The sequence below is a fragment of the Dreissena polymorpha genome, chromosome 16 (genome assembly GCF_020536995.1).
Source record: "Dreissena polymorpha isolate Duluth1 chromosome 16, UMN_Dpol_1.0, whole genome shotgun sequence".
NCBI classification, from domain to species: domain Eukaryota; kingdom Metazoa; phylum Mollusca; class Bivalvia; order Myida; family Dreissenidae; genus Dreissena; species Dreissena polymorpha.
Window position 1 is genome coordinate 21,295,483 of NC_068370.1, and position 23,684 is coordinate 21,319,166.

The 23,684-nt window shown below is 34.3% G+C and overlaps 4 protein-coding genes across 10 annotated transcripts in view; all 4 read right to left on the bottom strand.

Moving 5' to 3' along the window:
- Positions 1–13,354, bottom strand: part of LOC127861575 (centrosome and spindle pole associated protein 1-like) — a 152,112-nt gene extending 138,758 nt beyond the window's left edge. For all 7 annotated transcript variants that reach the window (XM_052400174.1, XM_052400180.1, XM_052400175.1 and 4 more), the window contains exons 1-6: positions 13,227–13,354; positions 7,844–7,944; positions 4,770–4,865; positions 4,383–4,502; positions 2,422–2,553; positions 223–312 (exon numbers count right to left, since the gene is read on the bottom strand). In XM_052400174.1, coding sequence (XP_052256134.1) covers positions 223–312; positions 2,422–2,553; positions 4,383–4,502; positions 4,770–4,865; positions 7,844–7,936 — 531 coding nt within the window. In that variant the 5' untranslated portion in view covers positions 7,937–7,944; positions 13,227–13,354. The remainder of the gene's footprint in view (positions 1–222; positions 313–2,421; positions 2,554–4,382; positions 4,503–4,769; positions 4,866–7,843; positions 7,945–13,226) is intronic.
- A 2,694-nt stretch (positions 13,355–16,048) lies between these two features.
- On the bottom strand, positions 16,049–16,861 carry LOC127861704 (M-phase inducer phosphatase-like). The gene has a single exon (XM_052400390.1). The coding sequence runs from the start codon at positions 16,859–16,861 to the stop codon at positions 16,049–16,051; it is 813 nt and encodes a 270-aa protein (XP_052256350.1).
- A 2,538-nt stretch (positions 16,862–19,399) lies between these two features.
- On the bottom strand, positions 19,400–20,212 carry LOC127861705 (M-phase inducer phosphatase-like). The gene has a single exon (XM_052400391.1). It carries the CDS (start codon positions 20,210–20,212, stop codon positions 19,400–19,402), a length of 813 nt encoding a protein of 270 aa, XP_052256351.1.
- A 2,659-nt stretch (positions 20,213–22,871) lies between these two features.
- On the bottom strand, positions 22,872–23,684 carry LOC127861706 (M-phase inducer phosphatase-like). The gene has a single exon (XM_052400392.1). The coding sequence runs from the start codon at positions 23,682–23,684 to the stop codon at positions 22,872–22,874; it is 813 nt and encodes a 270-aa protein (XP_052256352.1).

The window sequence follows — 23,684 nt, forward strand, 5'->3', positions numbered from 1 at the left end:
CGGTATACAGATTTCTAGCCTAAACGGGTACACAACATAGGTATACAGATTTCTAGCCTCAACGGGTACACAACATCGGTATACAGATTTCTAGCCTCAATGGGTACACAACATTGGTATACAGATTTCCAGCCTCAGCGGGATACACAAGATAGGTATACATATTTCTAGCCTCAGCAAGGTGCACAAAAACGGAATACAGATTTCTAGCCTGCGCTGTACCTGCAGGAAGTCATTATACTCCTTCTTTTTCTCTGCCAAGTGAGCTTTCTCTGCTTCCTTGTAATCGAACACTTTATTTCCACGGTTCAGCTAGACAACAAAACAGCAAAACCGTATGCTAAGCACTGCGTCTATAGCATGAATTATCACATAAGTAAGAAACAGATTTAGTTATGAAGCCATGTTATTCAATGTATTCTCGCCATAAATCTATCTGATAAGATACCAGGGCCGGTTATAACAACTTTCCATAGGGAAATCTTTTTGTAAGGAGTACTTATATGAAGTTTGAATCTCAAATTTCAATGGTTCAGCATAGAAAATGGAAGAGCGTTAATAATTGTATAAATATTTACTTTCAAAAGCATTCTCCAACAAGAAATAGTGAAAATCTTTGGAATTCTAATAACTTCAGGAATAACAAGGGCTGTTTGTAAAACATGCATGCCCCCCTATATGGGCTATAAGTTGTAGTAGCAGCCATTGTGTGAATACGTTTTTTGTCACTGTGAATGGTGGTGGTGGTGGTGGTGGTGGTGGTGGTGGTGGTGGTGGTGGTGGTGGTGGTGGTGGTGTAGTAGTAGTAGTAGTAGTAGTTGTAGTAGTAGTAGTAGTAGTAGTAGTAGTAGTAGTAGTAGTAGTAGTAGTAGTAGTAGTAGTAGTAGTAGTAGTAGTAGTAGTAGTAGAAGTAGTAGTAGCAGTAGTACTAGTAGTAGTAGTAGTAGTAGTAGTAGTAGTAGTAGTAGTAAGTAGAAGTAGTAGTAGTAGTATCAGCAGCTGCAGCAGCAGCAGCAGCAGCAGCAGTAGTAGTATGCATAACAAAAATGCAGTTAGCCTTACATTTGGTAAAATTTAAATATATTACAAGGGAGGCAAATGCTGTAACAATAAATTTAAACGTATTGCATTTGTTTCCCCTGTATATAAGAAAGATATAATAGTGTATTACCTCCCCTGTCCTGCTTATATTTATATTAATCAACAAAATTAAACATTAACACAATATTTAATATACAAAATATACAAAAAATCTCATATTCTGATAAAAAAAATTCTGATCCACTGTATTTTACTAAAAGGATGATGTTTCGTTGGACTGATAATTATAGATTTAGGATAACAGACCAATTGCTTCAGTAATATTGTTCAGAGTGTGCCCTGTTGGCCGCGTATGCATTCTTGAGTTATCATTCAAAAACCATTTTACTATTTCGAGTCACCGTGACCTTGACCTTTGACCTAGTGACCTCAAAATCAATAGGGGTCATCTGCGAGTCATGATCAATGTACCTATGAAGTTTCATGATCCTAGGCCCAAGCGTTCTTGAGTTATCGTATGACAACCACCTGGTGGACAGACCGACCGACCGACATGAGCAAAGCAATATACCCCCTCTTCTTCAAGGGGGGCATAATCAGATTCCAAGAAAAACATTGCATTCTATTTTCAATTATTGGGACATGTTCTAAACACTTAAAGGATTTGATTGTTTACATACTGTTAGGAGGCATACTATAACAAACATGGAAGCTGCATGTATGTTAGTAAAATGCTTCAGGTTAAGTTTGCTCACCTCATTCACATAACAGACCATGTTCCACATTGGATATAACAATGCCTAATCCATTTACAGTTTCATTATAAATTTTCTACAAGTTTTCTCTAAACTGAACATGAACCCAATATTACATTTGTTAAAGAGAATACATTTATGAAAGGGGAATACTGGTTATTAAGTCATGACAGACATTCAGACCCTAGGAGTAACAGACATGTAACAAGCAATACAACCTGTCCTTAAATTGACACACTATTCCCACCTGTTTAAACATGTGCAATTAGTTTTATAACATTTTAATAAATTCAAGAAATGCAGTAGGCTGGTTGCTACCATCAAAACTTACATCATAAGAAAGACCATATTACAAAATATACCTCCTGAACGCATTAAAGTTATGAATATTACTCATATCTTCAAATAAAACATACCTTCATTAAGCAAAAAATGACAAACTTCAAAAACAGAATGTATGCAAACAAACAGAAAACAATTTGTTTTATGTAAACAAGCTGAGAAGAGCGTGTTTTGTGATAAACAAGTCCAATTATATAAATTTATAACAATTAAATCAAACAGAAAGCAAACTAGAATGTGAACTACAAGAATACACTGCACAACTTAACGGTGCCCTGCCAACCTTTGCGGCCAAGGCCTGTTTCATTTCAGCATTCCTTTCCTGCTCTAGGGCTTTCCTTTTCTGTTCATACTGGCCCAGAGGCAGGCCCTCATTTGAGGGAGTTCTCGGTCTACGACCTCTCACAGGTCCTTCCTACATGTAGGTTCAAAATGAGGACTTATATGCCATTTGGTTATAAATTTTAAATAGTTTTGGATTTACTGTATCAGCAAATAGGTTCTGATACACCTTGTAAATACAGTCCCAAAATAATTAAACAAGGATTCAATTTGAACATAGTGTACCTGACATAATTTTTAAAGGGGTAACAAAAATAAATCTTTAATCCTTGTTTTGGTTGTGTTTTTTCATATTTCATAGGATAATGTGCATAAAACAGACTGTAATATGTGCACAAAATTGCAACTTTAAATGGAGAAATAAAATATGTACATAGCACAGGGAAGAAAAGCAACAATAAGTTAAATACATTTAAAAAGGCGCAAAAGATAACAAATCAAAATGTTTAATGAAAATGACATATAATATAATAAATATAATTATTAGTGATAACTAAAGTACATTATAAATTTATATTCAAAACATACTATTACAAATATATAGTTTGCCATTATCACCATTGCATTTACCTTAATGCATGAATATATTAAAGTCACGTTACGACAAATAAATTACCTGGTTTTTTCCATTCTGGAAGCAATTTACCTCACTGAATATACTGTTATGGCTTAATGTAAATTGTGCATTATAAATTATGCACAAACAAAAGAAACGCAAATATAACAAAAACATCGAAGCATATAATTGATGCAAATGGAGACCGCGAATGCCAATTCAATGTTATTGCGATAAAAACGTTATATTTACAGGGTTTAACGTGAAATGCGACATAAGGGGTAAAAGAAACCTTCCATGAAATTATGCCATTTGTCACTAAACTACCACTATCATTCAGTTTACAAGACAATATCGATGGCATCCCCCAAAACATGGACAAACTAGATATGTTGATATTCTTACTTTTTAAACACTTATCAAGCAGCAATAATCACTCATTGTTTTTTGTAATCAAATCCATGCCAATGTGTTTGTTGTTTTGCAATTTGCTTCAGTTTGATTTAAATCATAGCAAAAAAATGCGCATTTCAATGATAACTTTGCATGCTGCCATATCATAACTTATAATGTACATAGGAGTGCTTAATGTCCATTTAATTAATAACAATTTTCACACTTCAACTGATCATCCCTTGAGGTTATTTTATAATTTTAAAATAAATATTGTAGTTGGTTATTATTTAACCAGATTTAAGCAATCATGTAAGTGGTGTAGATAAATAATGATCATATAATATAATTAAGATACCATAAAATATTATGCTCCTTTAAATTAGCTGAACTTTTTTGTAATTCATAAAATATCCCAGTGCTAACATTCTGAATGTCTCAGGACTTTGTAAAACTGTGCCTGTAATTAACCAAGCAAGGAATAATATGCACGGCTGTAAATCATGGGCGCCACCTCTTTTTGATGATGCATTAATAAATAAGCCAATGCTACTTCAGAGGTGGCGCTAAGGACCGGATGTTTTACAAATGCATGGATACTTCTACAGGGTGAGTAAGTTTTATATGTTTTTCAACATATTTCACATTTTCTCGTCACACAGGAAAAAAACATCAATTTGCTTTCAAAAACTCCACCATCACACAACTTAAAAAGGTCCCCATGTTTCCAAATGAGTTGTGATTGGGTCTTTATGTACATTTGTGGAGGAATTAATCTCTGCTTAATCACACTACATTGCCTGATTTTTAAAATAATGTGAAATACATTTATTAATGCATCACCAAGAAGAGGTGGCGCCTGTGATTAACGGCTATGATGTATTCTCACTGAAAATGTATGTAAGCATCATTACCATTTATCAGCTTGCATTTCAAACAGAACATTGTAATACCTTTGCCTGCAACTCATTATATTCCCTCTGTCTGTCTGCATTCAACTGTTGCTTTTTCTTATCCTGAGAGTCATAATCAAGGGGCAGCCCCGTCTCTTGAGGTTGGGGAGGATCCCTTGCCTAAAAAGAGAAATAACATAACATAAAGACATCTGGATTGCCCAATGAAAGCTTCCTTCTTTCAAGGGTGAAATAAAATAATAACGCAAAAATATTGGCAATTGATTTGATATCAGGGCCAAAACTGACAATGTCACAAAACATGTTCCGTCTGTACCCAATTACATGACCTGGAATTATATATTCAGTAAATATAGCATATAAAACAGTTTTTTTAAACTGTTTACATAAAAAATGTAATTAAGGTTTTCAATATAAAACTTGTACCTCCTCTGCTGGTCTAGCTTGCTGTGCTTCATTCTTGTTCCACTGTTTCCGCCCCGTAGGTGAGGTAGCCGGTTGCCCCAAGTTCCTAACCTGAGCCTAGTTGGTCAATTGATGGAAGAGCATTAAACACAAGCATCAGGCTAATGGAAAGGTTACAATTTACTTACAATTTAGAGAGCTGAATGAATACACTAAATGGTGTATTTTTGTTTTGATAATGAACAACTTAATAAACACAGTTATCCAGCAGCAGGACAATCTGTCTGAATATTCTATTAAGATGAAAAAGCAGAAATATATATTCATGAAAACAGGAAATACTGAAGAAAATCTTTATTTTAAAGTCTCCCCTAGAAAATCACTTCCAGTTGGATCTATTACAACTTAATATAATTACAAAAAGGCCATGAAGGCCATATAATGCTATCCAGAAAACCATTGCTTCTGCTAAATACCAAATGCAGGAAATCAGCAAAGGAATCCATATTTACATCAAATATTTAATATACATTTTATCCTTGTTTTCCCAGATTAATTGATGACCTAGTTTTTACCGCACTTGAACTAAAAACACAGTTGGACTCCATATTTTGAAGATAAACATTCATACCAAGTTTCAAGATTGTTTCAATCATGTAGATGTAGCCTCTACATTTATAATGTTGTTTTTTGTAGATTTGACCCAGTGACCTAGTTATTGACCCATCTTAACCAAGATTCAATCTTGGCCTATACATTTTCAAGATTAATAATCTGATATAACTGTATCATGATTGGGTCATAAGTTTGGCTTCTTGAGTGGTAAGGTTTTCTTAAATTTGAGCTGGTGGCCTAGTTTTTAACCCTGCTTGACACATAAATTGTCAAAATTAACATTTAAAGCAATTCTCAGACAGATTTAATCTTAAATGTGGCTGCTAGAGTGGTGAAAAGATTTTTCTTACATATGATCTGGTTGTTTTTGACCCTAACTTACCCAGATTTAAACTTTATATTTGCAAGATAAAGATTCTGACAAAGTTTTATCAAGATTCAGACAAAACTGTGGCCTCGAATGGCAAAAGTTAGCAAGGCACACCACACATAGCACCGCACCTGACATAGATCATAACTAATTACCTTGAGGCTAAGGTGAGCTTACAACTCAACATTCTCAATTGTCTAAATAAACATTATCTATTACTATTCCATTGCAAAAATATTGTTTATAACAAAACTACAGTTATACAATAATAGCCATAATTCAAATAGAATTGTTAGAATCAATTAAATAATTTTGAAGGAAATTGAGAACAATATTTGATCCAAAGTAATACTTTGAAATAAGGATGTATCCAGATGAACAATGTTGTAAATAATTATGATTTAATGTACAAGTTATTGCAAGACCTTTACAGACAAATAACATGCCAATATTAGTTTTTATAAACACTTCAAGCTAACACAGAATATAAATATAAGAAACGCACACAGCTTTTCAATGAGACACATCATTCAATATGCTTTTCAACGAAATAATTTTTATTGTCAACTCAATAATAAAAGGTAACTACTTATGTACATTTCTAACACATAATAGTTGAACAATGTCTCATAATATATACAAACAAAAATACAATTAGTCTATTTTTGGAAATTAGTTATGTACTTATTAATGCAACAAACATGGACCAATTATTGCCTGGAAACAAACACCAGAACAAACAACCTGAAGAAAAATAAACATCAGACAACCCAGAAAGTATATGTACCATTTCCTGTCCAAGATGTCACAGCTAAATTCAATCACTATAATAAATTTAAAGAATATCTTTAAACTCCACAATAAATGCAGTATTTATTTTATTTTATTTTAGTCATTATGTGCTCAAGTCAGCTAAATACAATGAGGGATGTACCTTATTTAAAACCTAACCCACTCCAACACAAATAAATATTTCACCGATTTAAGCCCTCATGCAAAACAGGCACAAAAAAAATAAATGCGAATAATCCAAGCCTATAATTTATGCTTATGTATTCTGTAAGTGCAAAGTTAATGTTTGCAAACTATATGATAAACTTACGAAACTTAATCTGAAAGGGAATGCAAATGGTCTAATACGGAAAGGCTTAAACTTAGAATATCAATCACCAAACTAAAATATAGTGACAAACAAGAAGAAACTGGCGTTTTGAAATAAACTTTGCTAATGTTCTCTGGTTACCCCCATTAATACTTTGTTTAAACATTTAAAAAGCGTACTCCACAATAAGTTTTTTAAGCGCTTGTGCTTTACAGGGTTTACATACTAGTTCAATTACTGGGATCTATATACAGGGTTTACATACTAGTTAAATTACTGGGATCTATATACAGGGTTTACATACTAGTTAAATTACTGGGATCTATATACAGGGTTTACATACTAGTTAAATTACTGGGATCTATATACAGGGTTTACATACTAGTTAAATTACTGGGATCTATATACAGGGTTTACATACTAGTTAAATTACTGGGATCTATATACACACAAATCTGAAGTACAATGTTTTGTGCATTATTTTATATTTTTTCACCTGTGTAGTTTCAAGACATATGATGCTAAAATTTGTCAAGTTTTCATAAGAAGGATGCTTCTACTTAACACATACAGTGTATGACATCTCTGTAATTACGGAATTGCACATCATAGGTTTTATTGTTCCAACTTTCAACAGAATAACTGATTCTAGCAGCACTTTTTTCCTTACATACATTTATAGAAGTGTCTGCTAAATAAGGGATCACCCCTAAGAAATTCTTCCAATTCATACAGTTAATATCCAAAATTAATGATTACCACATGATTTTTAATGCCTTTAACATAAATATATTCCCCAAAATGTTACAAATAATACTATTCCCCCCCCCCCAAAAAAAATGAGGACTATGCCAAGGGCATCATCCCTATGAAAGAAAAAGTCCTGACATGTATTTTATAAATGTGTCATGACATAAATGTCCCTTCTTTTTGGGGACCAATCAAATGTTAACATATTATAAAACAAAATTTATTTAAGATAAACAATTATAAATATTTAAAGCATACAGGGTAGCTGTTGAGATGATTGCGTTCCTCCTGCAGTTTCTGTTTGTGTCCTTTGATAAACTGGTCAATGTCTGTCTCAACCAGAGTTCCCATTGTCAAACCTGTAATACATTTTAACAAAATCTATGCAGATGCCAAGAAAACATTGCAGCAAAACTTTTAAAGATTTGAGACACATTTTAGTTCAAAATGTAATTGACAAACATAAAGACGTGTTGTGTAAGGGGATAAGCTGACAGGACTATTGATGTGGATGGATACCAGTGTTCGAGAAATCAGTCTCTGTCAGTCTGACTAAACTATAACAGCAAATCACTTCCAAAACTTAAATGTTGCATTCCATATCGGTCTACTTACAATTTGACAAAAGTCTGAAAAATCTCTTTTTGTTCAGTTGAGCTTGGATTATTTGTGGTTTATTATTATTATCATTATTTTTTAATTATGTAGTCTTTCAACATGATTTATTGTATTAATGTGATCCAAATCGATATTTTACTCAAATATGGTATTATTTATGCTCCCAAAACAGGTATGGTAATTTGACCCTAATGAAAAACAGGCTGAAATTGTTGTTGAAATTTACGTCACTTCCGAGCGCTTTTTCTACAAATTAAAATAAAGTGATCCAAAATCGTTTGTCGGTCAGTCATACCGATCTTCCCTAACTCTTGGAAGCCGAACCTTGAACCTTTTTACCCAGGTTTCCTTTTAAAATCTTTAAAAAAAATTGCATTTTGGGATTTATTTTCTGATAGGACTGTCATTTTCAATGACATGTGATGCTATCTGATTTTTAAAATGGACTGAAATGTGTGTGGGTAAGAACCAGCTAGTAGATCACAGTACTAGCATAGTGTTCCGGTAGTGGTGGGTTACAGCCCTGTACCAGCACACTTTATCCCCTGGTTTTCTTTAGTGGAGTCATGAGAAAAAGGCACGAGTGTCTGGACTAGCTCTTTTAATAAGTTTAATGGCAGGAAGGTAACCTGCACGTGTAAGAACATCCATTATTCTGGTTATATCAGTTAGTACATGTAAATCAACATGCAAGTGTTCCAGTCGTTGAGGTTTCAAGACCCATACACTGAACAATAATGTTTTTGGGTTTTAAAGCTAACTTTAGATCAAAAACCTTTTAAGCATACGGCATTGCTAAATGGAAAAAATTGTTGCTAAAACTCACATGTGTGTTGTCAGCACAGTAGCTACACTATACTGTTTTACACATTATCAAAATAAACAAGAGGGCCTGAAAGGCCCAAGGTATCCCCCGCAACATATGCTTTGTATATACTCATATCAAGTTTAAATGAAATCTGCCAAAGCATTTCTAAGATATGGCTCCGGACACAAAAGTGCAGGACGGACAGCCGGACTGACGGACAACGCCAAAACAATATCCCTCCGCCTCTGGCACGGGAATATATTCATACCAAGTTTCAAAGAAATCCGCCAAAGCGCTTCCAAGATATGGCTCCGGACACAAAAATGCCTATAGTAAAAAGCATTTTTTCAAGATACAAAGGGCCATAAGTCTGTTTTTAATAGATGGTGTACAATGCCATTTGGCGTGCATCATCTTCTTATGCATATATACTCATACCAAGTTTAAATGAAATCCGCCAAAGCACTTCCAAGATATGGCTCCGGACACAAAAGTGCCTATAGTAAAAAGCATTTTTTCAAGATACAAAGGGTCATAAGTCTGTTTTTAACAGATGGTGTACAATGCCATTTGGCGTGCATCATCCTCTTATGCATATATATACTCATACCAAGTTTCAATGAAATCCGCCAAAGAACTTCCAAGATATGGCTCCGGACACTAAAAAGCATTTTTTCAAGATACAAAGGGCCATAAGTCTGTTTTTAACAGATGGTGTACAATGCCATTTGGCGTGCATCATCCTCTTATGCATATATATACTCATACCAAGTTTAAATGAAATCCACCAAAGAACTTCCAAGATATGGCTCCGGACACTAAAGTGCCGGCCGGACGGTTCTTCCTGGCTCAAACATTTCTGTAGCCAACCTTTTTGTCAAATGGATTTTTGTAGTCAAATTTTAACAACTATAGCCACATTTTTAGACAAGCATTCCAGACTGTCTGTTGCAAGTCTAAGAGCACAACTAACTACAATACGAAGCTTTAATACATATATTGCCAAATTTTTCGGGATATATGATGCAACTTTTTACCAGACAAAAGTTGTCTGTGTCTTATAATCTGGTGCTTCTAATATATGGACAAAATACAAAACATTTAAGTCAGAATTTAAAAAAAAGAGTGAGTGATGATGATTACCGGTAATGGTAATTTGTTGATTTTAATAAACAAGTTTAAATGATAAAATTAGTTTCGAACTACTTTACAGATAATATAAGAGTACTTGTTTCCATAGAATGTACATTAACTTATATTATTGGTCAATTTAATATAATATAATAAGAACAATTAAGGACAAAATAGTCTTCTGATCAATTTATTATACCATTTAACTGTAATAAAGATGTAAACAGTTGTGAATCAGTAATGGGTGAATAACAAAGTGTCACTATCAGACAATAATTTCAGGGATTTTGTGGCTGTTTGTTGGCTTTGTTGTACCTACCACACTACATGTACTTGGTCCGTTCAGTATAATATCGTGGCCGGTGACTTAAGACACTGATGATGGCATCATAGCAACTGGGTGTAAACCTCATGGACATTGTGCATTTGATTTGCATTCTATTTTTAAACAAGGGCTGTTTGTAAAACATGCATGCCCCCCATATGGGCTGTCAGTTGTAGTGGCAACCATTGTGTGAATACGTTTTTTGGCACTGTGACCTTGACCTTTGACCTAGTGACCTGAATATCAATGGCTGTCATCTGCCAGTCATGATCAATGTACCTATGAAGTTTCATGATCCTATGCAAAAACGTTCTTGAGTTATCATCCGGAAACCATTTACTATTTTGGGTCACCGTGACCTTGACCTTTGACCTAGTGACCTAAAAATCAATAGGGGTCATCTGCGAGTCATGATCAATGTACCTATGAAGTTTCATGATCCTAGGCATAAGCATTCTTGAGTTATCATCCGGAAACCATTTTACTATTTCCGGTCACCGTGACCTTGACCTTTGACCTAGTGACCTCAAAATCAATAGGGGCCATCTGCAAGTGATGATCAATGTACCTACGAAGTTTCATGATCCTAGGCCTAAGCGTTCTTGAGTTATCATCCGGAAATCATCTGGTGGACGGACGGACATACGGACGGACCGACATGTGCAAAACAATATACCCCTTCTTCTTCAAAGGGGGGCATTATAATTTTTTTCAACATGTAAAGCATTTCAACAAATTAACATGGAATCAATGACACAAAACTATTACTTTTGTGATGAACAATCTTGATAAAATTTGTTATCAGAAACACACTACTCAATTTTAATGTTAACACAACATTACAAAATTGTAGTTTCAAATTTACACTGCTACTGTATTTTGAGTTGATCTTTTGTCCTGTTTAATGAAAATACGTTCTGCATCTCAGATACATGTAATCAGGCATGAACAGTATTTTTTTTCCTTTCAAATTTACCGTTAATATTGATTTATATATGTTAATATATTTTTGTGGCCAGTTCTTTCTACATGTGTAAGTAAATTTTGATTTGTCATATAATTTCATTACCCAAAAATTAGTGCTCCAGCTAGAATTTTTAAAGGGGCTGGGGGGGGCTTTTCTGTCAAAAGGGCACTTACAAGCGCGCGGGCGTTACTGGAATGCTTCCTGTTGCATGTTAATTTATATGTTATTAATAATTGTTAGATTATTAATGGAATATATTATTCCCATTATTATTAACCCATTCAAATATAATGTCTACAATGAGGAATAAATAAATTACAATGTAATAAGAGATTTATTAATTATCATATGCAGGGTTCTCAATAAGAGCCAGCCGCTGGCCAAATCGACCGTTTAAAATCAGATTTTGGCCGGTTGAAAATCGCTCAGATTTGGAAAATCGGCAATTGACTTTTCGAAATTTGCGTGTCTTTTTGGTAATTTTGCTCCTTTTTGCTATTAAGCAAAGACCTCTCTTGATTATCTCCCTAAACGCATTACAACAACAACAACAATGAAAAGGTGCAAATTGGGATCGGTCAAAAATCAGTCAAATATTTTGACATTCTTTTCATTACATGGTGAATTTTTGTTCCTAATTGCTTGCATTCTTTGTGTTAATGCAAAGTTTTTGTTGTTGTGAAAGTTTGTTTTAATTCAGTTACGTTTCAAACTAGAAGTGTCACGCAAAATGTGCATTGTAGATGGACGATCAGGCCTTTTCCCCATTCATGTAGGGCCGAATTTAGGCCCCATTCCCAATCCAAAATGGAAGTTTTTCCTTATGAGAATAAAATGTCCCAATTGGAACATTGTGCAAAAAAAAAACGTCAAAATCGTAAAAATTGACCCTAAAAATAGAGTGCAATTACGTATCCAAAAGTCGTATTTATTCGAATTATGATACACTTTATTTGTGAAAAATCGCATTTTATATGAGTTAAAATTTTACAAAAGAAATAAAGAGCTTTTTTCATTTATCTGTTGTTAGTTAAAAAAGCTAAAATTCATAAAATGCACAAAACATGCTCAAATGTAAGTGCCTTGTTGACCATTAAAATAGCCATAAAACGGCCCAAAATGCAGGAAATCAAGTGCTCAATTTTAAAATTTTCCAGGGAAGCATGCCCCGGAACCTCCCTAGAAGGCCTGTTGGTTTCACATTTTGGCCTGTTGGCTCAAAAAGTAATGAAACCCTGCAATTTAGGCCTAGCTGGAGCACTGCACAAAATATTTGTAATTGAATGTTTCTTAGCTCTGATAATTGCTTTGTGCTTCTAAAAGTGATTCTGTTGCATTGTGTAATGTTGTTTTAAAGTACTTTGTTGATTCCTGTTGCATTGTGTAATATTGTTTTTAAGTACTTTGTTGATTCCTAACTATTGTAAATGTGTGTTTTGTGTCAATATATATTGATATTCTTTAGTAACTGTCACACTTAAATATATTTTGTGGGAAAACATTTGTTGCAATAGCAATTTGCATACCAGTATTCATTTTACATATGTCAGTTAATTGATCCAATCACAACATTCATCAACGATCAGGTTATGGTGTATTGTGTCAGTTAAACATTTCTATAGTGCTTAAACGTGAAGTATTATCACATCATCAACAATTGATGTTAGTAAATAATGAAAGGCGTTTATGGCAACAGCAAATAAATAGTAAATATTACCAGTGTCAACAGGTTTTAAACTTTAATTTGATGCAAACATGATTATTATTATCATACTGCAAACTTTATACATACAAAACACTATTCATAAGCACGTGTATCCGTTTGTAATCTACAAAATAAGCTTTATTTTGGTTTATTCGAGTAACAACTTGATAACGGAAGTACGGTTTGCACCTGCGCACTATATAACTTTACAAAATATCAAACCACACTGTTTAACGGTTAAGTTGCACCTTGGAACAGCAAACGATTTATTGCATAAATAAATTCTTACAGAGGATTCCGGAGATAGTCGATGTATAACGATTGGGCTACGTTGTTTACTTTTGGGTGCTTGAAACATAGCATGGTCCGATTTTTTTTGCCTTTTCTTTAATCACATTTTATAAAACACATAAGCGATACAATTGTATTCCTGTCAGCGGTTAAATAAAGTACAAAAGTGTTATCGGTTTGATCATGTTTGTAACGCCATTTATATGGAGTGAATATCATCCATGTTTTCACTACATAAAATTATAAGTAAGCAATCGCCTCGTTATCTTAAAATGTTTCAAAAGGACACTTATATGGAAAGATCATCTAAGTTAACAGTTTTGCAAATGAAATATATTTTTAATAAAACAAAAATCTTATGAAATAAAAGTATTTGCAAAATATTTACAATGCATTAACTCTAAACTCATACTTGAATGTCAGTACTCTATTAAAAAAGCAAGAAACAGTCATTAAGGGACGTACTCACACGCATATATCTACTCTATTTATTTTAAACCAAGATATATTTTTTAATTGATTTTCAAATGTCCTTATTGATAATCTTTTAAATACGAATAAGGTTTCATGTTGGCGGGTTTATAAATATATCCTTTCAGCGTGTGTTTTCAAAAGCACTACTTCGCGGACAATTACATTTTTGTACAGTCAGTTAAACAGTCAGTAATTACAACACAGGAAATGTACCAGTCATTACAGCGTTACAGCAGGCACGTTCTAAACAATTGTTTACTTATTGTTTTACATGCCGTGTGTTTATATATCATTGTTTGTATGAAGTGAATTATAACAAATGAGTCTTGAAAAAACCCGCATATGATACTGGAATAATACTATTTCTATTGCGCTAAGTCAGTTTCTTACTTATTTCGATAATATATATTTCCTCCTACCGAAGCATTTATTATATATTTATATTATTGGCTTATCATTATGTACTTTATATATTATTTTTAAGTGAGACATTAACAATAAATCACACGCATATTTTGATTTTTTTTAATCTATAGGCTACACAGCACTTGAAAATCGAGGTAGCTACACCGGATTGCGCTTATTCGTAAATTACGCTCGACTGGTCATTGTCGGCTCGGGTACTACTTAAATATACCCCGGATACATACTCATGAGTATATTTAAATGTGTGCCGGGTGCGGAAAGTATAATAAAACGTACCCGAGAATTCTAGCCTTAAATTGGTCGTTGTCATTTTTTTTTCGAATAAATTATGTTCATATATATGTCAATACTGTGTAAAATGGCCGCTATATTTTTCGAAACTCATACTCAAAAAAGAATGTTGAGGCAGGTTTTGTTCAAAGAGAATTGTGTTTTGTATTCCGTAGCGCGTTTTACGACATCGGATTTTGTGCGGGAATAAAATTCGGGTGCATTCTAAATAGGCCGGGTACGTATAAGTATATATTCCGTACCCGAGGTAGATTAAAGTACATTTAAAGGTACCTGGGAAAACATTTAAGTAGTACCCGGGCTTACAAAGACCAATCGAGCATAAATTACAATCCGCTGCATCCACTTCTCTTTAAATAAATAAGCATGCAATTATTCGCGATAGCAAGTTGTCTTTATAGGCCGGGTACGTATAAGTATATATTCCGTACCCGGGGTAGATTAAAGTATACTTAAGGGTACCCGGGCATACATTTAAGTAGTACCCAAGCTGACAATGACCAATCAAACATAAATTACAATCCGCTGCATCCACTTCTCTTTAATTACATTTGCATGCAATTATTCGCGATAGCAAGTTTTATTTTGACTTTAAGTTACTTCAAATATCTTTCCTAGTGGTGTCAAATACTTTTTACTATGTGATAAGAAGCTTCATGTTTTAGTTTCAAATTGCAAATTCAATAAGCTGGCAATATAACGGTGCGATAAACTTCCGTCGTCAACGTAGTTAGCCAGATACAACACATATTACATGTATATGTTTAAATTAGCGTGTATTATCAATATTTCGCTCAGGACAACTACATTTGCAGGTTGTTGAAGTGAAGATAATTAAACCATGTTGATGGTAAAAATATAATCCTAATAGTTGAATCCTGTTACTCGCAAACAGTCTGTCTACGCTATCAGCGTTTCTATTATTTGTTGGTTTTGTTCAATGTGTAAACCACGACACGGTATGTAATAGTTGTAACGCTTTAAATGCAAATAATGTTGAAGATTTTATAATGTACCGGTAGTTAAATTTTTCATGGTATTCATTATTTTAAGTTGCTTGTGGTAATGATGATGTAAACGAAGATGTCGATCAATAATTCATATAAAATTTCAAAATTGTGCACAGCTTGTTTTGTCACAGTTACCAGTTTTCAACGGTAGAACGTTTGTTTTAGGTCCGCCATTGTAATAATAAGTCTTGATACACTCTATGGTTAATAGTTTTGTATAAGAAATAATCCGTTTTTAATATAATTGAATGAAGGAAACTATAAACAAAAGAAGCTTGGTTTATATTGTATAGTTTTATTCATAACTAATAATTGATTATCCGAAAGCAATCAATAACAAATTTATATATATGTAAAATAATGTTATATAACAAGAATAACGAAAACAGGTATTGATGACGTAATGTTCTTCATTTCCTAAAAGCACAGTTTAGTTGCATTTCCGGATGCACATGTTCGATGAAGTGGATTGTCTCCCGCTGCCCAGGACTTTGACTTAATACGAAAGTGACGTAGATCTGCGGAATGCTCCTTTTGTAACATGGGTTTGTATGACTGTGGAAAACAGTGGCTGCGCTCGGATTCGTAGAACGCTTTATATCCACCTTCGAGGAGATACATTTCGGGAAAATTCAGTTTCGGGTACGAGTCGATATTTATTTCTCGATCCAGCGACCTCAGATGCCGATACATTTTCGGACCTCTTTCGGAAGAAAACTCGCAATGGAAAATAAGCACGTGATTCTTTTCTGATGACGTCACGGAGTTGTGTATGAAGTCCTTAATCGCTTGCTTTGTAAAGAGGTTGACAGCTCCCTTGATATGTCCTCCTTCAAACTCATAGGGATATCTGCAGTCAATTACAGTCAGTTGATCAACACTGTCATCGTACGCACCTTCCAGAACACGTGACATTGTTTCCGGTGTGATGGCATTCAGATCCTTGTGTTTTCCTGATATCGTTGGCAGTGTGTTCTCACGTGACCCGTCGGCCACGAGGCGAGGTTCTGTAGACAAACGCTCAACGGCAGCAATGATGCTTTCAATCGACCTCTCCTTCGCGACTGGCGTTTCTGCAGCATCAGTGCAACCAACTGAGCGACGCCGTTTAGATGGCTTTTCCAAACCATCAAATTCTAAATGACGCTTTGACCGAATGCAGCGTTCTTGTGGTTCACGAGTAAAAGCTTCGCAATCAACGACAGAAAAGTCAACAAAATGAGGAGCCATTTTCGTGATACTTTTCCCTGCACAGTTCTGATCGATTTTATGCTTGCAATCGTTGTTTTCTGTGTTATATAGTTTCAATTGTCGTACTGGAGTTAAAAGTGTTCAATGCATATTGAGCAATGTCGGTTTGATTTGTCTGTGCTTGAGAATCTCACATCAATGTGATCATCTTGATCGTGATTGCAATTAGCTGCAAAATAAAACACATTAGCGATATAATTGTATTCCTGTCAGCGGTTAAATTACGTACAAAGGTGTTATCGGTTTGATCATGTTTGTAACACCATTTATATGGAGTGAGTTTCATCTATGTTTCACTATTTAAAATTATAAGTAAGCAATTGCATCGTTATCTTAAAATGTTTCAAAGGGACATTTATATGGAAAGATCATATCTATGTTATGTTTTGCAAATGAACAATATTTTTAATAAAAACAAAAATCTTATGAAATAAAAATATTTGCATAATATTTAATATTCCTTAACTTTTAACTCATACTTGAATGTCAGTACTCTATTAAAAAAGCAACAAATCAGCCATTTAGGGACGTACTCACATGCATATATCTTCTCTATTTATTTGAAACCAATATATAATTCATTGATTTTCAATAATATATAACACTTATTTGTTCTTGCTTTATTTATTTTATCTTATTAGTGAACTGTGATATATTCTCTACTACATTTAATTTGTTAAGAGTTTTAAAATCAATATGCAACCAATTGCAATTGTATTACATTATTTTGTGCTTTTCGATAATGTTATGAAAATGGCCATGGCGATAATCTTGTAAATACGAATTAGTGTTGATGTTGGCGGGTATATAAATATATAATTAAAAAATAATGTGTTTTCTAAAACCCTACTTCGAGGAAAATCACATTTTTGTACAGGCAGTTAAACAGTAAATACAACCTAGGAAATGGGCCAGTCATTACAGCTTTACAACAGGCTCGTTCAAAACAATTGTTTACTTATTGTTTTACATGTCATGCCTCTTACAAAAGCATTAAATATGTATTTGTATTATTGGCTTATCATTATGTACTTAATATATTGTTTAAAAGTGGGGCAAAAACAATATAGCACAAGCATATTTTGATTTTTTTTTAATCTATAGGCTACACAGCACTTGAAATTCGAGGTAGCTACACAGGATTGCGCTTATTCGTAAATTACGCTCGACTGGTCATTTTCGGTTCGGGTACTGTAAAATGTACCCCGAATTCTCTTAAGTATATTTAAATGTGTGCCGGGTACGGAAAGTATACTGAAACGTTCCCGAGAATTCTAACCTTAAATTGTTCGTTGTCAGCTTTTTTTCGAATAAATTATGTTCATATATATGTCAATATTGTGTAAAATGGCCGCTATATTTATCGAAACTTATACTCAAAAAAGCATGTTGAGACAGGATGTGTTCAAAGAGAATTGTGTTTTGTATTCCGTAGAGCGTTTTACGACATCGGATTTTGTGCGGGAATAAAACTCGGGTGTAGTCTAAATAGGCCGGGTACGTATAAGTATATATTCCGTACCCGGGGTAGATTAAAGTATTCTTAAAGGTACCCGGGCATACATTTAAGTAATACCCGAGCTGACAATGACCAATCAAGCATAAATTACAATCCGCTGCATCCACTTCTCTTTAATTACATTTGCATGCAATTATTCGCGATAGCAAGTTTTATTTTGACTTTAAGTTACTTCAAATATCTTTCCTAGTGGTGTCAACTTCTTTTTACTATGTGATAAGAAGCTTCATGTTTTAGTTTCAAATTGCAAAAGTATCATAAGCTGGCAATATAACGGTGCGATAAACTTCCGTCGTCAACGTAGTTAGCCAGATACAACACATATTATATGTTTAAATTAGCGTGTATTATCAATATTTCGCTCAGGACAACTACATTTGCAGGTTGTTGAAGTGAAGATAATTAAACCATGTTGATGGTAAAAATATAATCCTAATAGTTGAATCCTGTTACTCGCAAATAGTCTGTCTACGCTATCAGCGTTTATGTTATTTGTTGGTTTTGTTCAATGTGTAAACCACGACACGGTATGTAATAGTTGTAACGCTTTAAATGCAAATAATGTTGAAGATTTTATAATGTACCGGTAGTTAAATTTTTCATGGTATTCATTATTTTAAGTTGCTTGTGGTGATGATGATGATGCAAACGAAGATGTCGATCAATAATTCATATAAAATTTCAAAATTGTGCACAGCTTGTTTTGTCACAGGTACCAGTTTTCAACGGTAGAACGTTTGTTTTAGGTCCGCCATTGTAATAATAAGTCTTGATACACTCTATGGTTAATAGCTTTGTATAAGAAATAAACCGTTTTTAATATAATTGAATGAAGGAAACTATAAACAAAAGAAGCTTGGTTTATATTGTATAGTTTTATTCATAACTAATAATTGATTATCCGAAAGCAATCAATAACAAATTTATATATATGTAAAATAATGTTATATAACAAGAATAACGAAAACAGGTATTGATGACGTAATGTTCTTCATTTCCTAAAAGCACAGTTTAGTTGCATTTCCGGATGCACATGTTCGATGACGTGGATTGTCTCCCGCTGCCCAGGACTTTGACTTAATACGGAAGTGACGTAGATCTGCGGAATGCTCCTTTTGTAACATGGGTTTGTATGACTGTGGAAAACAGTGGCTGCGGTCGGATTCGTAAAACGCTTTATATCCACCTTCGAGGAGATACATTTCGGGAAAATTCAGTTTCGGGTACGTGTCGATATTTATTTCTCGATCCAGCGACCTCAGATGCCGATACATTTTCGGACCTCTTTCGGAAGAAAACTCGCAATGGAAAATAAGCACGTGATTCTTTTCTGATGACGTCACGGAGTTGTGTATGAAGTCCTTAATCGCTTGCTTTGTAAAGAGGTTGACAGCTCCCTTGATATGTCCTCCTTCAAACTCATAGGGATATCTGCAGTCAATTACAGTCAGTTGATCAACACTGTCATCGTACGCACCTTCCAGAACACGTGACATTGTTTCCGGTGTGATAGCATTCAGATCCTTGTGTTTTCCTGATATCGTTGGCAGTGTGTTCTCACGTGACCCGTCGGCCACGAGGCGAGGTTCTGTAGACAAACGCTCAACGGCAGCAATGATGCTTTCAATCGACCTCTCCTTCGCGACTGGCGTTTCTGCTGCATCAGTGCAACCAACTGAGCGACGCCGTTTAGATGGCTTTTCCAAACCATCAAATTCTAAATGACGCTTTGACCGAATGCAGCGTTCTTGTGGTTCACGAGTAAAAGCTTCGCAATCAACGACAGAAAAGTCAACAAAATGAGGAGCCATTTTCGTGATACTTTTCCCTGCACAGTTCTGATCGAATTTATGCTTGCAATCGTTGTTATCTGTGTTATATAGTTTCAATTGTCGTACTGGAGTTAAAAGTGTTCAATGCATATTGAGCAATGTCGGTTTGATTTGTCTGTGCTTGAGAATCTCACATCAATGCGATCATCTTGATCGTGATTGCAATTAGCTGCAAAATAAAACACATTAGCGATATAATTGTATTCCTGTCAGCGGTTAAATTACGTACAAAGGTGTTATCGGTTTGATCATGTTTGTAACGCCATTTATATGGAGTGAGTTTCATCTATGTTTCACTATTTAAAATTATAAGTAAGCAATTGCCTCGTTATCTTAAAATGTTTCAAAAGGACATTTATATGGAAAGATCATATCTATGTTATGTTTTGCAAATGAACAATATTTTTAATAAAAACAAAAATCTTATGAAATAAAAATATTTGCATAATATTTAATATTCCTTAACTTTTAACTCATACTTGAATGTCAGTACTCTATTAAAAAAGCAACAAATCAGCCATTTAGGGACGTACTCACATGCATATATCTTCTCTATTTATTTGAAACCAAGAAACAGTTCATTGATTTTCAATAATATATAACACATATATGTTCCTGCTTTATTTATTTATCTTATTATTGAACTGTGATATATTCTCTACTACATTTAGTTTGTAAAGAGTTTTAAAATCAATATGCAACCAATTGCAATTGTACCACATTATTTTGTGCTTTTCGATAATGTTATGAAAATTGCCCTGGTGATAATCTTGTAAATACGAATTAGTGTTCATGTTGGCGGGTATATAAATATATCATTTAATAATATGTTTTCTTAAACCCTACTTCGAGGAAAATCACATTTTGTACAGGCAGTTAAACAGTAAATACAACCTAGGAAATGGGCCAGTCATAACAGCTTTACAACAGGCTCGTTCTAAACAATTGTTTACTTATTGTTTTACATGTCATGTGTTTATATATAATTGCTTGTATCAAGTGAATTAGAACAAATGTCTCGAGAAAAAAATCGCTTATGATACTGGAATGATACTATTTGTATTGCTCTGAGTAAGTTTCTTTCTTTTTTCGAAAATATATATCCTCTTACAAAAGCATTAAATATGTATTTGTATTATTGGCTTATCATTATGTACTTAATATATTGTTTAAAAGTGGGGCATAAACAATATAGCACAAGCATATTTTGATTTTTTTTAATCTATAGGCTACACAGCACTTGAAATTCGAGGTAGCTACACAGGATTGCGCTTATTCGTAAATTACGCTCGACTGGTCATTTTCGGTTCGGGTACTGTAAAATGTACCCCGGATACTCTTAAGTATATTTAAATGTGTGCCGGGTCCGGAAAGTACACTGAAACGTTCCCGAGAATTCTAACCTTAAATTGTTCGTTGTCAGCTTTTTTTCGAATAAATTATGTTCATATATATGTCAATATTGTGTAAAATGGCCGCTATATATATCGAAACTTATACTCAAAAAAGCATGTTGAGACAGGATGTGTTCAAAGAGAATTGTGTTTTGTATTCCGTAGCGCGTTTTACGACATCGGATTTTGTGCGGGAATAAAACTTGGGTGTAGTCTAAATAGGCCGGGTACGTATAAGTATATATTCCGTACCCGGGGTAGATTAAAGTATACTTAAAGATACCCGGGCATACAATTAAGTAATACACGAGCTGACAATGACCAATCAAGCATAAATTACAATCCGCTGCATCCACTTCTCTTAAATTACATTTGCATGCAATTATTCGCGATAGCAAGTTTTATTTTGACTTTAAGTTACTTTAAATATCTTTCCTAGTGGTGTCAAATACTTTTTACTATGTGATAAGAAGCTTCATGTTTTAGTTTCAAATTGCAAAAGTATCATAAGCTGGCAATATAACGGTGCGATAAACCTCCGTCGTAAACGTAGTTAGCCAGATACAGCACATATTATATGTTTAAATTAGCGTGTATTATCAATATTTCGCTCAGGACAACTACATTTGCAGGTTGTTGAATTGAAGATAATTAAACCACGTTGATGGTAAAAATATAATCCTAATAGTTGAATTCGGTTACTCGCAAACAGTCTGTCTACGCTATCAGCGTTTCTATTATTTGTTGGTTTTGTTCAATGTGTAAATGATGACACGGTATGTAATAGTTGTAACGCGTTAAATGCAAATAATGGTGAAGTTTTTATAATGTACCGGTAGTTAAATTTTTCATGGTATTCATTATTTTAAGTTGCTTGTGGTGATGATGATGTAAACGAAGATGTCGATCAATAATTCATATACAATTTCATAATTGTGCACAACTTGTTTTGTCACAGGTACCAGTTTTCAACGGTAGAACGTTTGTTTTAGATCCGCCATTGTAATAATAAGTCTTGATACACTCTATGGTTAATAGTTTTGTATAAGAAATAAACCGTTCTTAATATAATTGAATGAAGGAAACTATTAACAAAAGAAACTTGGTTTATATTGTATAGTTTTATTCATAACCAATAATTGATTATCCGAAAGCAATCAATAACAAATTTATATATATGTAAAATAATGTTATATAACAAGATTAACGAAAACAGGTATTGATGACGTAATGTTCTTCATTTCCTAAAAGCACAGTTTAGTTGCATTTCCGGATGCACATGTTCGATGACGTGGATTGTCTCCCGCTGCCCAGGACTTTGACTTAACACGGAAGTGACGTAGATCTGCGGAATGCTCCTTTTGTAACATGGGTTTGTATGACTGTGGAAAACAGTGGCTGCGGTCGGATTCGTAAAACGCTTTATATCCACCTTCGAGGAGATACATTTCGGGAAAATTCAGTTTCGGGTACGTGTCGATATTTATTTCTCGATCCAGCGACCTCAGATGCCGATACATTTTCGGACCTCTTTCGGAAGAAAACTCGCAATGGAAAATAAGCACGTGATTCTTTTCTGATGACGTCACGGAGTTGTGTATAAAGTCCTTAATCGCTTGCTTTGTAAAGAGGTTGACAGCTCCCTTGATATGTCCTCCTTCAAACTCATAGGGATATCTGCAGTCAATTACAGTCAGTTGATCAACACTGTCATCGTACGCACCTTCCAGAACACGTGACATTGTTTCCGGTGTGATGGCATTCAGATCCTTGTGTTTTCCTGATATCGTTGGCAGTGTGTTCTCACGTGACCCGTCGGCCACGAGGCGAGGTTCTGTAGACAAACGCTCAACGGCAGCAATGATGCTTTCAATCGACCTCTCCTTCGCGACTGGCGTTTCTGCAGCATCAGTGCAACCAACTGAGCGACGCCGTTTAGATGGCTTTTCCAAACCATCAAATTCTAAATGACGCTTTGACCGAATGCAGCGTTCTTGTGGTTCACGGGTAAAAGCTTCGCAATCAACGACAGAAAAGTCAACAAAATGAGGAGCCAT